Source organism: Podarcis melisellensis (genome assembly GCF_964234715.1).
Source record: "Podarcis melisellensis genome assembly, chromosome: 2".
In the NCBI taxonomy this organism is placed as follows: domain Eukaryota; kingdom Metazoa; phylum Chordata; class Lepidosauria; order Squamata; family Lacertidae; genus Podarcis; species Podarcis melisellensis.
In genome coordinates this window covers 52,212,637-52,229,048 of record NC_138529.1, presented here as the reverse complement: position 1 = coordinate 52,229,048, position 16,412 = coordinate 52,212,637, and the positions used below count along the sequence as shown (strand labels likewise).

Sequence of the window (16,412 nt, the reverse complement as noted above, 5' to 3'; positions counted from 1 at the left end):
AGGACTCATACTCCGCATCCAAGAGACCAAGAGAAAGGGATAGAATCCTACTTACAGTCTATACATTTTGTTCACTAAAAATTCCCACTCTCCTCTCTAAACTAGCTATCTAAAATGCCCACCCAACATTAACTCTGACCCAACCCCAGCCCTAAGCCTAACTCTAATCCCCACCCTAACCGTACACTTACGCCTAACTACTCCTCTATGCACAAAATAAATATATACAAAATGTGCCCAAATGTGCCCCAAATAAAAATGTAAAATAAAAAATATGAAAATAAAGAACAAAAAATGAAATAAAAAAGTAAAATAAGAGTTAAAATAAAAAGTAAAATAATAAACATAAATAAAATCAAATGAATCAAATAAAAGTAATAAATCAAATAACAATAACAAGCAAATGAACACCTCTCCTTATCTTCTCCAACCACCACCAACTCCTCTCTCCTCCACTCGCCTCACTACTAACCCACAATGGCTGCTTGCAAGTCAGTGGCTTTTAAGGGAAAAGCAAGAGATGTCACAAAGGAGGGCAAGTCCTTGTCACCGTGGCAACCCCCCATCTGGACCTGTCTCCTCCTGAGAGGTGATGCTCCTCTTTCAGAACTTGGAGGCAGTCCACATCAACAGTAGGCTGCAAAACAGTGAAATTAAGTAAAAAAATTCATTCATAAGAAATTCCCATTGTGAAAAACAGGTTTTAAGTGCTTGTGCTCACAATGTTAAGTAAATAAACCAGAAAATAACACTTGCAACTGTATCTTATTTTTCCTTCTTTTAATAAGGAAAGGGGAGGGTGACAAGAAATTTTTTACACCTGGTACCACCTGACCTTGCTACACCACTGTGTAGGACATAAACCAATAGCTTCAAGTTACACACAAAAAAAAATTCCAACTAAACATCAGGAATGGACTCTCTCCAAAGGTGATGGTCTTTCCTTCATTGGAGATTTTTAAGCAGAGGTTAGATGGATTTGTCATGCGCTGCTTTAGTTGAAATTCTTCCATTGCAGGGGGTTGGACGAAATGACCTTCGGAGTCCCTTGCAACTCTACAATGTTATTATTCTATGAATATTGCCCTTACAGCTTTAGCTGTGTCTCTGGTTCTCTTACACTGCCATCATTTTCAAGTCAGTGAATGCTCTTGGGCATTATGGGGCATGGAGGGTTGGCAGGGGAATGGTTTGGGAGAGGGAAATCCCTGAGGAGAACGGGGATACAATGGCAGGAAACCGCTGTGCGTGTATAATAAGATAGCAGGGACCTGAAAGCAAGAGCCGGCTTTTCTAAGCAGGAGAATTGGCTTGACACCAACGTTATAAGAAAGGGAGGGAGGAGGGAGCGGGGATTGGCGGAGGGGATTCGGGGGCGGGAAGTCGGCTCCTGCGCGCGGGACCGAGTGTGCGCAGAACTGTTCTCGGGGCGTGAGAGGACGACGGTTGAACTCTGGCGCCGACTCCGCCCACAGTGGGGAGGAGCCACAAGAGCCTCGCGTAGTAGTAGCAGCAGCAGCGGTAGAGGCGTACTAATGGCGCCCGGGCTGCTGCTCCTTTCGCTGCTTCTGTTGGCGCTGCACGTGCGCTTGGTCCATGGCGACACGTGGGATGGAGGTAAACGAAAGTTGCGCTGCGAACAGGTGTTGCCGTCGCAAGCATTGCAAATAAAAACACCCACAGCAGAGATCCAGCCTCATTCCGTCCATTGGGGAAAGGCTTGAACTGTATTTGGTGCTAGTACCTGAGGTGATTTTACCTCTGCCCTTTCCTTTCCAGCAGCTGCCCAAGGCTGGCTTAGCCGATCCAGAGCACACAACACACACCTGTCCTGTGCCCTTGGCAGTTTTTGTCACTATAGGAGGGGGGGGCAGAAGCACCCAAAGAAGACGGAGGTTGAACCCCCTGCGTTGCATCACAAGGTCCCAGATTTCACCCCTGGCGTCTCTAGGGTAGGGCTGGGGGAGATGTGAAATCCTGCAGAGCCTCTGCTAGTCAGGGCAGACCACATTCGTGATTAAGTAGCTTCTGCGGTGTTATAGTTGCAGGATGCTGGATCTCTGTGGGAGAGGTGATGGGGTGGAATATCCTGGAAGAGGTAAAGGCTAGGCTCCATCTCCACTTCTGTTTGTGCCTAGAAAGCATGAGTCCAAGCAGTTTTCCACTTGCCCCACTCATTTCTAACCCCCCCCCCCAAATAAAGGTAAGGTGAGTTCTTAAGGGAATTCTTTCTGTGCTCAATTTTGTGTGTTTAGTTTGGGCCAGGACGTAGAATGCTTAGATCTTTCTTAGGATTGTGTCCAATTAAGTAATTGTGTTAGTGCAAGGACTTTACACTAGCACAACAGAACTTTTCCACCTGTTCTCTCACACACGGGAGTAGCCAGGTGGTTTTTTTTTGGGGGGGGCAGAACCTCAGTTAAGTATTTTTATTTATTTTTATTGATCTAGAGGGGCAGCTGCCCCCCTGCCCTCCCTTGGCTACACCCATGCATACATCCCAGTTTGCTTTGGGTTTCCCTCAACTCTCTGGAACAGATTGTGGGGGCATATGGGGAGAAGAGAGGACAGAAGTTCTGTTGCACAAGTAGAAGTCCTTGTGCTGAATGGACAACTTTGTTGGATACAACCCTTAGCCCTTACCATCCTATACTTCTGTAAAGAGGGTAGAAAATAAAACCTGTTGATTAAATTTCAGGTGGCGAGTGGGCTCATATGGAGAAAGAATAGGCCTTTGTTGTCTAAGATGACATGAAAGATGCTTTTAGCTGTGTTTACTAAATTCAGTTGAAATAAACATGCAAAATTAGATCAGTTTTTAAGTCATTAGAAATTTGTCTGTTGCAAACAGTTTCTTAGCGCAAATTACCCTAATATGCATTGGGGGGAAAACTCAGTTCTAAATTTTTCAGAAAACTCGCACCTCTGCCTCTTAATCACTGGATATAGTTTTTCTAGGTAGGTAAAGGTGTTGTAGAATTAATAGACAAGGATTCCAAATTGCAGAGCACATGATTCAATGAGAACATGTTTATTCACATAGACACATTTTTTATTGCTCCACACAGTTTGAGTTGTTAAGATGCATCAAAAGTAGATTATATGAATTCCTTAAATTTTGAGTGTGCTTATAGATTCTGAAGTAAATAAATGAAAGCTGTAAATGAAGTATCTTAAGGTTGGTTCACACATTAGTGAACCATGCTGCATGTATGAGCTTCTGTGAACTGGCTCAACTTCCAACACCAGTATTATTTCCCATGGCTAGATATTCTCTTTCCAACCTGCACCTTTTTATATTTTGGGCAAGCTGATATCCCCCGTTACTTTTGCCCACTCACCTTAAAGCTGCTCCAGCTTCTCTTTGCCAGAGAGAACAAAGAAGGAGTTGCAGAGGCAGTTCTTAATTTCTCTCTCTTTGGCAGCAGTGTTTTTTCCTATTCCAGCTCTTGGCAAGAGCAACCACCAGAAAAAAGTGGGAAAATAGCCCATTCATTTTCTTTGTTCTCTCTGGCATGGAAAGGCTATTACAGTGGTACCTTGGGTTACAGACGCTTCAGGTTACAGACTCCGCTAACCCATAAATAGTACCTCAGGTTAAGAACTTTGCTTTAGGATGAGAACAGAAATCGTGCAGCGGCAGCGGGAGGCCCCATTAGCTAAAGTGGTACCTCAGGTTAAGAACAGTTTCAGGTTAAGAACAGACCTCCAGGATGAATTAGGTTCTTAACCCGAGGTACCACTGTATTGATGTGAAGCTGAGTGGCCAGTGGTAGCTTTGAGCTCCCTGGGATCATGGGACAAGGCATGCATTAGAAGACTCCCCTGAAGGCACCTGTATTGACTGTTAGAACTGGGGCCCTCTGCATATGCACAGAAGCTTCTGAACATCCCAAAAGGTGTGTTTTTAGATTTAGATAGTGGATTTCTGCACTTAGATTTTTCTGTTAACAGAAGTTTGTGCTTAATTTTTCCATTTTTCCATTTGAAATCAAGGTGATATAAAAGTGGTTAATGCTGGATAACTAATACACATAATATTTATATACAGTAGACGGGTAGAGGGGCTGCAACTTCAAGGTAATCAACTGAGCAGCTATAGAAGACAAAAAAAGAAAAGAATAAAATGTGTGCCTGTGCTTACATACTTTTGAACTAAACCCAACACATTCCTGGAGAAGATTATAGAATTTAGTACTTCTATTGTTGCACATAGTGGGACGCAGGTGGCGTTGTGGGTTAAACCACAGAGCCTAGGACGTGCTGATCAGAAGGTCAGCGGTTCGAATCCCTGTGACGGGGTGAGCTCCCGTTGTTCGGTCCCTGCTCCTGCCAACCTAGCAGTTCGAAAGCATGTCAAAGTGCAAGTAGATAAATACCTTCCAGCGGGAAGGTAAACGGCGTTTCCGTGCACTGCTCTGGTTCGCCAGAAGCGGCTTAGTCATGCTGGCCACATGACCCGGAAGCTGTACGCCGGCTTCCTCGGCCAATAAAGCGAGATGAGTGCCGCAACCCCAGAGTCGGCCACGACTGGACCTAATGGTCAGGGGTCCCCTTACCTTATTGTCGCACATATGATTGTGTAGAGACACATACAGGGGAAAAGTGAGGATTAAGCATTTACTTGGGTTGTTTCTGGGCTCACCAAAAAACAATTTTGTTGCTTTTCTTTCCTGCCTTATCTCTTATAAGAAACTTGCTTCTAAATATACAGGCAGGATTAGAAGTGGATGTTGACTTGCTTTAGCTAGAAGTAATATAAGTGTAATAAAACAACATTTCTTTTTCTTGCGTAACTGCTTTTTGCATGTTTCTATTTTTCAATTTTCTGTTGAAACAAGCAACCCACTCATCCTATCTAATCTGTTTTATCAAGGTGGGTGTGAAGTCAGAGTCAGGATGCAATAGTTGCAGAATGTACAGTGTTCTCTATTATGGCTTGGTGCCTGAAGAATCTAGATGGAGGTAGAACTTAGAAGTTTCAAGAGGAATAAGGGCAGCAATAAATTACAAACAGTCTTCAATTTAAGTTAGAATATAATAACTAAATTACTTTTTCCCGTCTAAAGCTAGATTCAGACTGAATTGTCCTCAAGCACCCTGCTGGCGCTACTGGAATGGAAATTGTTATTGTCTAGAGGCAAATAATACGGGGACTTGGACAGAAGCGCTAAAATTTTGCAAGCGATACAGCTTTACAGAATTAGTATCATTTACTAGTAGTCAGGAAATGGTAAGTTGCATATATACTTACTTTTTGTATCTATACATTGAGGACACTTTCTGCCCAAACAGATACTGCATTTACATAGTATAGTCCACAAAATCACATTAATTAAAAATTGTATCTTGAGAGACCAACAATCAGGGCAGGGTTACAACAATAAGTACATAAAAATCCAGTTAGCAAAACTTTCTTACCCACCTTCTGTTTATAGACACCTCAGTAGAGTATGTCAGTAGAGTATTCTTGAAACAGAATAGCACCATTGGATACAACCAAAAAAATACATACAAGCTGCATTACAATGATGGATCAGAGGAAGCAAATTTAAAACAGGGACAGAATAAAAGGCCTGCAAAAGTGTGTTCACTGCACTGCAATGGCATTAAGATAGGTACCAGGTGAGCTTCTCTACTGGAACAGGCTCACCTAGTCCAGCATCTTGTTCTCTAAGTGGCCAACCAGATTATTAGGTTACAGAGAAACCAGCAAATCCTAGGTAACAAGACATTTGACAGTATTGCAGTTTATATTACAGTCTTAGTTATGAATTATGCAACAGATGAGCAGATGATGCTGTTTTTGAGTTACATCAATGAAACCTGATAAAATCAGAAATTATTTTACTGTAACTCAAGAGTAGCTGATAATTACTAGTTGTTCACACCAGATTTGTTCTCACTTACAAACAGATGAGCAATAAGAACTTCTTGATCTTTTTCACTGTACTCCCATGTGACATCACAAATCATTTAACTTCTTTGAGCCAACAAATGTTTTCTTATGAATGTCGGGAACGTTAGTATCTTTGAACTAATGCTCAGTGTACTGTACAAGTAGAAACAACATTATTTAAGGGATGTAATATTTAGGAAGGCTTGGAAGGTAGGATCATAAAAAGTATTAGAAAAGATAAATTATAAAATAAATAAAAGAGATGTGAGGTCCAGGTGAATATATATTTGCCGATACGGTTTGTATGTCAAAATATCTTAAACTTTGCTGTTGTTTTTCCACAGAACTGGATCTTAGCTTTACCTTTGGATGATTTTTGGACTGGATTGAATAACTTGGAAAATATTAACACTTTTTCATGGTCAGAAGGTACACCAGCAAATATGAGGCTTCCTTGGTAAGATGTGAACATTAAAAAGCACAATTGAAGTATGATTTGTTTTCCTCTGATATGATTGTGTCAGGGGTGTTTGTAATGATGCAAGTGTATTTTTTCTTTCTTTTACCACTTATATATTCCATTCATCCTGTGTATTGGTATTTTGTGTTATTGATATCATGGGGTAAACAAATATAGGTAAACAAACAGAATAATAATAATGAAAAAATAGTAAAAAGATGCTGAGGAACATAGGACTATGGTAAGCCAGAATGTTTCATCAACTGTCTCTCCCTCCCTTTTAACCTGGCAACAAGGCCTATTAGCATTGCCATTCACAAAACTTTTCTTATGTTTACATTTCCATAGAATATTAATAGGACCATGGTGTAGGCCATTGTTAGAGTGGACCAAGAAACTGTTGGAGATAAGCAGTGTCCAGTGCACAGCGGAATGATGAGAAGTATGAGCCAACATGCTCTATACTACTTTATTTACAGTTCAAAGCTGGTATGTTACAGAAAAACATTTTCCCTCTGCCGGAGCAGAGAAAGCGTCATCTCTCCTCTAAAGCCTCGGAGAGAATCACAAACTGAAACTGCAAAGAAGCAGTGAAAAACAGGAAACCAGTGTACGTCATATCCAGTCTCCTTTCCCGTGGGAAAACCTCCAACAGTACAGACTCTGTGGAATGTAAACAACCTGTCTCGTGACAAGCACTTCGCTGCACAGAGAAGAAAGCAGAAACCAACATCCTCCCCCTTTCTGTGAACATCTCTGGGCAGCGTGTTCGTACAATATCAGTACAAACCCAACTTCTGCACATAGGTACAGTGTTGATCCCTTGATACAATCTTGGACAATACATCAGCAGGAATTTCATTACCTGGCATATAGGACACCATTACGAGTCCCTTCTGAATATGTTCCCTAGCATGTTGCACCTTCAATTGCAAGTGCTTCGTGCTTTGCTTACAACCTTCAGAATTTAGCAAAGCCAAACATGCTTTGTTGTCCTGGTAAACCTGGATTGGACATTTGACAGGAATTTTCATGTCTTTGCACAATTGTAACAACCATTCACAATCTTTAAGTGAATAAGACAGTGCATTCAGTTCAGCTTCACAAGTACTTAAGCTAACTGTTGTTTGCTTCTTGCATGACCAATCAAATAGACCCTGATTGTACTTATAGCAAACTCCAGACGTACTTTTCCTGTCTGTAGTGTCACTTCCAAAACTTGCATCTGCAAATATCTCAAGACCACCAGACTTCTGATTGTTAAATCTCAGTCTGTAATGCATAGTGCCTTTCAAATACCGCGCTATGCGTTTCAGAGCTTTCCAATCCTTAACAGTAGGATTGTTGACTTGTCTGCTTAGCAAATTACAGCTTACAGCAATGTCTGGTCTTGAACATCTGGCAATGAAGTTTAGCTTGCCTAGCACACTTCTGTACAGTGTAGTGTCAGAAAATGCTTCTTCAGTGTCATCTACCTGATAACCTGTTGTCATCGGTGTGTCTACAGGGTTAGCATCCATCAGGTTTAGTTTGCTTAACACATCAGCAATTTTCCGTGACTGGTGTACTAGAATGTTACCATCTTGATCTCTCTCTATTTCCAGAGATAGGTAGTTGTTTACCTCACCAAGATCTTTCATGTCAAAGTGCTCTTTCAGTTGAGCTAGGGCGTTATTGTACATTGTGACATCTTTCCAAAAGAATAAAAGATCATCAACATAAAACAAACAATACAGTTTCTTTTGCCCCTCCTCTTTGACAAATACACATGGATCAGATTTCCCTTGCTTAAAACCTAGAGAAAACAACACTTCAGTGAGTTTTGTGTGCCAACACCGTGCACTTTGTTTGAGACCATAAAGGGACTTTTTCAGAGCACAAACAAATCCCTGTTTTACCTGTACGCCATCAGGTGGAAGCATATAAAGGGATTCACCTAGAGCAGTGTTTCCCAACCTTGTGCCTCCAGCTGTTTTTGGACTACAATTCCCATTATCCCTTGCCACTGGTCTTGCTAGTCAGGGATGATGGGAGTTGTAGTTCAAAAACAGCTGGAGGCACAAGGTTGGGAAACACTGACCTAGAGATCCGTACAGAAAAGCTGTATTCACATCATGGTGACTAATGTGTAGATTTTCCTCTGCAGCTAGCTTGAGCATAAGCCTAATGCTCTCATACCTCACTGTGGGTGAGTAGGTCTCATGATAGTCTTCACCTGGTACCTGAGCAAATCCTCTGGCTACCAATCTGGCTTTGTGTCTGACTATCTTGCCATTTTGATCAGTCTTCGCTTTGAAGACCCATTTGCTTCCAAGCAGTTTCATTCCTGGAACTACTGGAACAAGTTCCCATGTTTTGTTCCTTTCCAAGGAATCAAGCTCAGCCTTCATGGCATTTAACCATGGCTCAGCTTCCTTTGAATCCAAATCCTGGATTTCTTGGAAACTTGAAGGTTCAAAAACCTTCTTGGAGCTTTTAACAGCTGTTACTGCTAACTTAGCAAACTCATCAGCAAATCTCTTTGGAGGTTTGCCTTTTGTGGCTCTCTGTGACCTGCGAATTAGCCTTAAGTCTTCAACACTCTCCTCTTCCTTCTTAGGAGAAAAGTGACCTATTGTGAACAATGGTTCCTCCAATTCTTGATCAGAGCTTTCAGAGGGTCGCATAGAGGCTTTCGCACTCTTGAAATCCTCTGAATCATCTGATTCAGTTTCAGACTCAGAATCAGAACCTTCATCAGTGGGTGTGGGTTGTTGCGGTTGCTTTTGACTATCCTCAGTCTCATCACTGTCATCAGGATAACATTGGAAAATTCCCACATTCTCCCCCCACTTGGCATTGTACTCAACACTTCTTGTGAGCTTAATTTCCTTAGAGTCAGTCATCATTATTCTGTAAGACCCTTTCTGATAACCTAGAAAGATACCATGCAAACCACGCTTGTCTAACTTGGAGTTTTGTGGTGAGTGAACCCACATGTCAGAACCAAAAATTTTCATGTGTTTGATGTATGGCTTCTTGCCAAACATCTTCTCATAGGGGGTACAACCAATCGCTGAAGATAACCTGCGATTATAACTGTAAGTGAAACATGAGAGAGCTTCGGCCCAATAACTCTCTGGAAGATTTGCATCATGCAGCAAGGTTTTTAACCCTTGAAGCAATGTCTGATTTGCCCGTTCCGCAAGTCCATTCTGCCATGGCGAGCGAGGACTAGACAAATCGTGTTGAATTCCTTTCTCAGCCAGAAAAGCTTCAAACTGCTGAGAAGTGAATTCTCCCCCCCGGTCAGTGAAAAGAATTTTTATCTTCTTACCATGCACATTTCCCAACCAAGCACAGAATTCCTTGAACCTAGGAAAAGCCTCTGATTTCTGCTTGAGATTGTACACAAAAATATACCTGGAAAATGCATCAATGAGAACCATGAAGTACCTATTCCCACCCAAAGAGGGCGCTAGTGGTCCAACCAAATCAGCATGAATAATTTGGTATGGTTCTGTAGCTTGCCTACTAGACACCTTACCTTTTGCAGCCATTTTTACCTTGTTTGCTGCGCATGCCTTGCACTTCATGTGGTACCTGCAGGGTTTAATAGTCATACCTTCAACCAAGGCAGGCATTTTAGATACTGCCTCAAAATGCAAATGACCAAATTTTCGATGAAAATCGTGAATACATTCTGCATGCAAACTTTTGTTAGAACCTGCAATGCAACAAGTGTCATCCTGCACAACATCATCATAATACAAAACAAACAAACGATCAACAAATTCAGCATACAATTGATAATCATTTTTCTTGGTGATGATGCATCTATTGTTTTTAAAGGAAACGTCAATCTTCTTCTCAACCAGCTGTCCAACGCTGAGCAGATTATGTTTCGCATCCGGCACATAAAGCACATCCTGTATCGATAAGTCCAAACTGTGAAGAACAACAGTTCCGTAGCCTTTACTGGGGATTGTGTGGTCATCCGCCTGGTGAATTGCACCTTCCTGCGGTGTAAAAGACACGAACAATCGCTTATCGTTGCACATGTGATGCGTTGCCGCTGAATCAACAACGAAGAAAGATCTAGACGTCTTCTGGACCTCTGCAACCTCTGCAACCTCTGCAACCTTTGGAGCGAAGCGTGAGACCATTGCCTTGTGCTGCGTTGTCCTGGACACCGGACCTTTGCCTTTGCTCTGGCCTTTTCCACGCGATGAGCTTCCACTGCGCTGCTCTGTTTTGGCCCTGGGATATTTGCATTCCCTCTTCATATGGCCTAGACGTCCACACGAGTAGCATTTCACTGCCTTCAAAGCTTTGGCGCCATCTGGTGGTTCCACTGCACTGCGGGATGACGACTGTGAAGTCTCCCCCTTGTTGATGCAGCTAGCACCCCGCCGATCTGCTTCACTCTGAATCATGGCAGTATCACAAGCTACTGTGAGTTGAGCATTTGGCTGATCAGTGGTATCAAATCCCCCACTTGCTTCATCCAGCCTTCTGCAGCTAGCTATCACTGCTGCTTTAAATCAAGCTGCTTTATACATGCTGCGTTTGTGTACAGCTGCTTCAATCCAAAAGCAAAATCAAAACAGCCTCTGCCTTGCCTGTGCTGCTGTTCTCTTTAACTGCTTTGCTTTTCTGCAGCTGCTTCAAACCGCATTCCCAAAGGCAAGTTCAATAGCGAAAGTCCCCAAGTGCTTTCTCTATGTTGCCCTTTAATTCTTGCTGCGTCATGTCTGCAGCTGCTCTGAAACTGCAGCATTTGTAAAAGTTACTTTCACTTTCCCAGCCATCCAAGCCACTACGCTTGTGCCGTGGAAAACGGCTTTAAAAGCTCAAAGTCCAGCCATAAAGCCATTAATTAGAAGCTGGCAGGCTGCCCGGAGCAGTAGCACATACCTCATCAATCATTTTGACGCGCAGAGCAGATACCGTGCGTTCCGACTCTCTGCCGCTGTTCCGATGCTTTGCCGGCACTTTGTTTCCCTGCTCCTTTGTTCCTTTGCCAGGAGCCCGACTACTGAAGTCCATCCTCAAAACACTGCGTTTTCTGGGCCCATAACCAAATGTTGGAGATAAGCAGTGTCCAGTGCACAGCGGAATGATGAGAAGTATGAGCCAACATGCTCTATACTACTTTATTTACAGTTCAAAGCTGGTATGTTACAGAAAAACATTTTCCCTCTGCCGGAGCAGAGAAAGCGTCATCTCTCCTCTAAAGCCTCGGAGAGAATCACAAACTGAAACTGCAAAGAAGCAGTGAAAAACAGGAAACCAGTGTACGTCATATCCAGTCTCCTTTCCCGTGGGAAAACCTCCAACAGTACAGACTCTGTGGAATGTAAACAACCTGTCTCGTGACAAGCACTTCGCTGCACAGAGAAGAAAGCAGAAACCAACAGAAACCAGCAGGCATGCCATAGTCAGAGCCATGAATACAACTGTTTTCATGCATAGTCTGAAGTGCCCAGAGAGAACCCTTTTGTAATTCTTTCTGTCTTGGAGGGCCCAGTGGTTCTCCTGGGGCATGCCACTTAACCAGGAGCTCAGAGGGTATACATCTGGAAAAGCCCTTAATTACCAGGAGGAAGGGCAATACACTGGAGACAGAAGACATTACAATATCAGTGTGATCTCTGACATCAGTATATTTTTGCAGTCATGTTTTCACTGTTACGTCATGTAATTTTTCTCTTTTGTTGTACTAAAATCTAATTGGGAAGGCTTCAGCTATCGTCCCCAGCCCAGCCAAATACTGTGCATTGTGTGAAAGTTTCCAAACGTCGCTTGGTTGCTTTGCATTGCAATGAAAAGGCCCATTGGATCTGCAAGCGAAATACAGGTGAGTTTGGTTTTTACAGGTTTTTAATTCCTTAAATTTTTCCAATTTATCTGTGATTTCCAGACAGATATTCAAGTGGTTAGCTTTTTCCTATCCTGCTGGCATGGTATATGATGAAATAATCCAAATGCAGATTTTATTGCCTGTATATTCAGAGAAATCTATTGTTTGGTTGCTTGTTCATTTATTGAACTGGTATATCACCTAATATTTCAGAAAATCTCTAAGCGGTTTACATCTTAACAGAAATCAAAGGGAGGAATTCAACATTGTTCCTTTCCAAACATTCTGTCAGTTCAAGCATTTCCTGTATGCCTGATGGAACAATCTCTCCCATCCCCGCTCTACTATTTGTTCTGCGTGTTTCCTTGACCCTCCTAGAGCCAGCTGAGGCATGTGTGGGGAAGAGAGTGTGGTGTGCTACCAGAGGTCTTCACATGGGATTCCACTAGCAGGACCAGACCAGTTAGTTCAATCTGGCTCAAAATATATTACATAGAGATTCCACATTCAATCCAACTGTTATTAATATATGATACATTTTAAATAAGAGAATTAAGGAGTAAATATATCCACACAGTATACATAAGCAAAAAACTAAACAAATCATATAAAAAATACGTCAAGAAGTAGTATCATAAATATTACAAAACTAGGTGTCTTCATATATAAAAATACAAATCTGGAATTCAGGAACCAACTGTTATACGGAGTCACTCAAGAATCATACTCTTCATGCATGCACAACTTCACTCCATCCACTCAATTCCATTTAACAACCAGTGCATATGTACAAGACAGCAGGTGAAAAGCTCGACCCCAATAATTTCCATCCCTTCTCTCACCTCGAGCAATGCAAACACCCTCACCCCATCTCTCATTTAAGCCCTTCTCTGCCAACAAACTCTCACCCTGTGGGCAGTTAACCCAGCCACCAACATGCCTAATACCACCTCATAGGGAGTATTGCAATCAATCGACTAAAAATAAGATAAATCTTCCATATAGGACAAGTCAAATCTCAATAGGGCTCATCTATAGACCATTTAGCCAAACACCTTGCCATTGTTGACCCTGTGGGAGTTGATTCTTGTGATATGTCAAGTTGAATAACTGTTCCACCCATTCTTGTTGCTTTTACTTCGTAGTAATGATAAAAGCCTACAGTGTTACATGATGCTTGAAGTAAAGATGTGTGCCAAATCCTAACTGGCATTTGCACACTTTTAATATATATTTGGAATTGATTCCAGTGTGAGTCTGGCAATTTTGTGCAACTAATTTAAACTGGTTGCATTACTGTGTGGATTCTTTTTCCTATTGCAGCTGTTGACCGGTACCAGGAACACAAAGGAAAGGTGCTTCTATCACCCCCAGGCTCTGTATCTCAAGTACATGCAGATTTGATTTCTGCAAAGGCAGCGTGCTTGGAGCTTAGAGAACAATGTACAGGGATCACTATCTGGAATAATGCCTATGCAATTGCTAGAGGAACTGTATTGCTAAAAAGTGAAGAGCGCTGGTCCGCAGCATATGTCAAATCAGGTTGGCCAAACATTCTGTAGATTGCAGCTCACAGTATTGTATTATGCATTATGTGATAACAGAAAAACTAACTGATACAATTTATAGAACTAGGGACTGTGCATTCTGAGATGTAATCAGAATGTGAGTTCTTTGCCTTAAATGAAAAAGGCATTAAGTTTCAGCTGAAAGAAATATAAATGTAAAACTAAAATGCTGCATTTTGAGCAAACATTCATTTGGTTGCTTGCATGTTTTATTCTCATTTCAAGAGCAGAATCTTTGTGGAAAGTATTTTGCTAGTGTGAAGAAAGAGTTTGAGAGAGCTTGACATAAAAGGGAAAGAGGAATGGATATTCTGTACACTGCTTGGGTATTCTCTGTATAATGGTTTATAATTTCTGAAATGAAATAAATAAAACCTAAGTATTAGATGACCAGGAGAAGAAACAGAACTGTGGAAGGCAAATATGATTATTGTTATGTCCTTTTTATTATTTTTCATAGATTGCTCCTTGGGTTACTTTGGAAAGAACTGTTCCTCTGTTTGCAGCGGATGTTATGGTGATGAATTATGCAATCCATACACTGGAGTTTGTGATAATTTTCATTCTTGTACAGCTCAGGACTCGCCTACTATTTGTGATCGAGGTACTTGAACAAAGCTAGTAGGGGATGAATTGGGAGCAGAGAAGAACTCTTTCTACTGTGCAAAACTAAATGTAAACTAAAAAAAAAAACACTTTCAAGAAGCACCAATAAATATAATAGTGATATTCCTAACTCTTCATTGCACATGACATACCTTAGCTTGGGAAACCTTGTAGCAACAGCCCAGGCATACCAGCTTTTCTGTCTCTGTAACATTTTAGCTATGTGACTGAGCTGGTGTTTTCACATTTTGACATCTACAGTGTTGCACATGATTAATTCCCAATAAGTTTATTCCATCACCTATTCTTCAGTGTTTGAGAGTGGCTGCATACTTATATGCACACACAGTTGCCATGGGTACATAAATGTTTTCTGCAGCAAGCACATAAATTGTGGGTGACATACCTCTATCTTTGAGCCACCACTATACGTCCTATTACACTTACGTGTGTTTTCAATTAGATTTGCATAATATAGGCATTCTGGTGGTTTATGACCACGTAGATCGTAACAAGTTTATCCACAATGACATGCCTCTTGTGCTATGTGTAGACTCATTCTGCCATTTATGTGCCATTTATGTGACCTGTATGCTCTTACTAAGCTGCCTTGTTTAAACCCCATGTTCAGAATTGAGTGTGGTAGGAATGGATGCCTCCAGTTCCACCTGTGGGTTGTGAGTTGTTGTTTTTGGTGGCCGTGTTCTTCTTCCTTATGGCTTAATTTGTAGAATTTCTAAAATTAATTTTGGAATTGGTGCATGTGCAGTTTGCTGCAGTTTTCACCTTGTGTCTTCCATTTTACAGGTTACTGCAGTGTGTGATTACACAGGACAGCGGGCCACAACTGTTCACTTGTATCATTAAGCATCCTCTTGGTTTTTTCCTAATAATCGCTTCTTACCCTTCCTAAGTTCTTTAGCATGTGGAGAATGCTTCATAGAGAGGCTGGGATTTCTCTTATGTGCACTGTCACTCAGAGAAGGCCAAAACTGGAAGTTTCACCTACTGTTTCCTCCCAGATTCCTCCCAGAGAGACAGTTATGACTCACATGGATGCTTGGATAAAATGAGAAAAACCAGGAAAGATTATTGCAATTTTTCTAATACAAAGTTCTATGAAACTGAGAAAAATCCTCACCCATCTTCCCTGACACTCTGCTTGTCAGAATTTGAAGGAGAGTTAGCAGCTGTGTTCATACGCCTGTTTACTGTGCACTCGCTGCATTTCCTGTGCTGGGTTTTTAATCTGTATTCATGTGACATCATTGAAAATGTATATGTATCCTCTACTTTGATGCATTATTGCCTAAGATAGCTTCACACAGATTGAAAGACTTAAACCATTCCCAATTTGTCTCTAGCCAAGGTGTAAACACCTTTGCATAAGTTAAAGACATCCCTGCCCTATCAATGCCTCCTAGTGTGTACACAGAGGCTGCACCTCCACAGGCACATACCTCCACATGTGGTGGGAATGCCCCAAAATTCAATCCTTTTGGATATTGGTGCTGCAGGAAAAATGCAAAATAACAAAACAAATAATGAAAGCAATTCCGGAGTCTTTCTTGTGCCTGGATCTGTGACCACTTGTCATAGATCCTTTGCTTAAACTACTTTGCAATATACTTGTGATTGATTTCTGCCATCACTTCAGATTCCTTTTTGCATGGCTTTTTAATGAAAGCATATACGTCCTATTAAGCACTGGAACCAGTAAGAGAAGAAATTAAAATGAAAATTGTGACAGTGCATCTATACACAGTAGTATGAAGTGTAGCTCATCCACACTTCCATTTGTCCCACTGTTTTCCCCTGGTAAAACCTCCTGTTTACCGCTGAATCGGAAGAAACATCAGTCATTTGTTTTGGTGTGGATTCATGCTTATTCTGATTCAGTGGTAAACAGCAGGTTTTCCTTGGGAAACTGGTGGGACCAAAAAAAAACCCCTCACCACTTAGACCTGTGCCTAGAACGCATGGAACAAGTTGAAAACCTTTTGGACCTATGTTTTCTAGACACGGGACAAGCAGAAG

The 16,412-nt window shown here is 41.6% G+C and overlaps 1 protein-coding gene across 7 annotated transcripts in view; it reads left to right on the top strand.

Annotated features, from left to right (window-relative positions):
• The first annotated feature begins 1,389 nt into the window (after positions 1-1,389).
• LOC309363707 (uncharacterized protein) overlaps positions 1,390-16,412 on the top strand; it is an 80,468-nt gene continuing 65,445 nt past the window's right edge. For 2 of the 7 annotated variants that reach the window (XM_081900095.1, XM_081900092.1), the window contains exons 1-6: positions 1,391-1,617; positions 5,070-5,233; positions 6,244-6,356; positions 12,080-12,198; positions 13,525-13,743; positions 14,230-14,373. In XM_081900095.1, coding sequence (XP_081756221.1) covers positions 1,536-1,617; positions 5,070-5,233; positions 6,244-6,356; positions 12,080-12,198; positions 13,525-13,743; positions 14,230-14,373 — 841 coding nt within the window. In that variant the 5' untranslated portion in view covers positions 1,391-1,535. Of the gene's footprint in view, positions 1,618-5,069; positions 5,234-6,243; positions 6,357-12,079; positions 12,199-13,524; positions 13,744-14,229; positions 14,374-16,412 lie in introns of all 7 variants that reach the window. The other 5 variants (XM_081900093.1, XM_081900091.1, XR_014165546.1 and 2 more) reach the window with 4 other exon arrangements.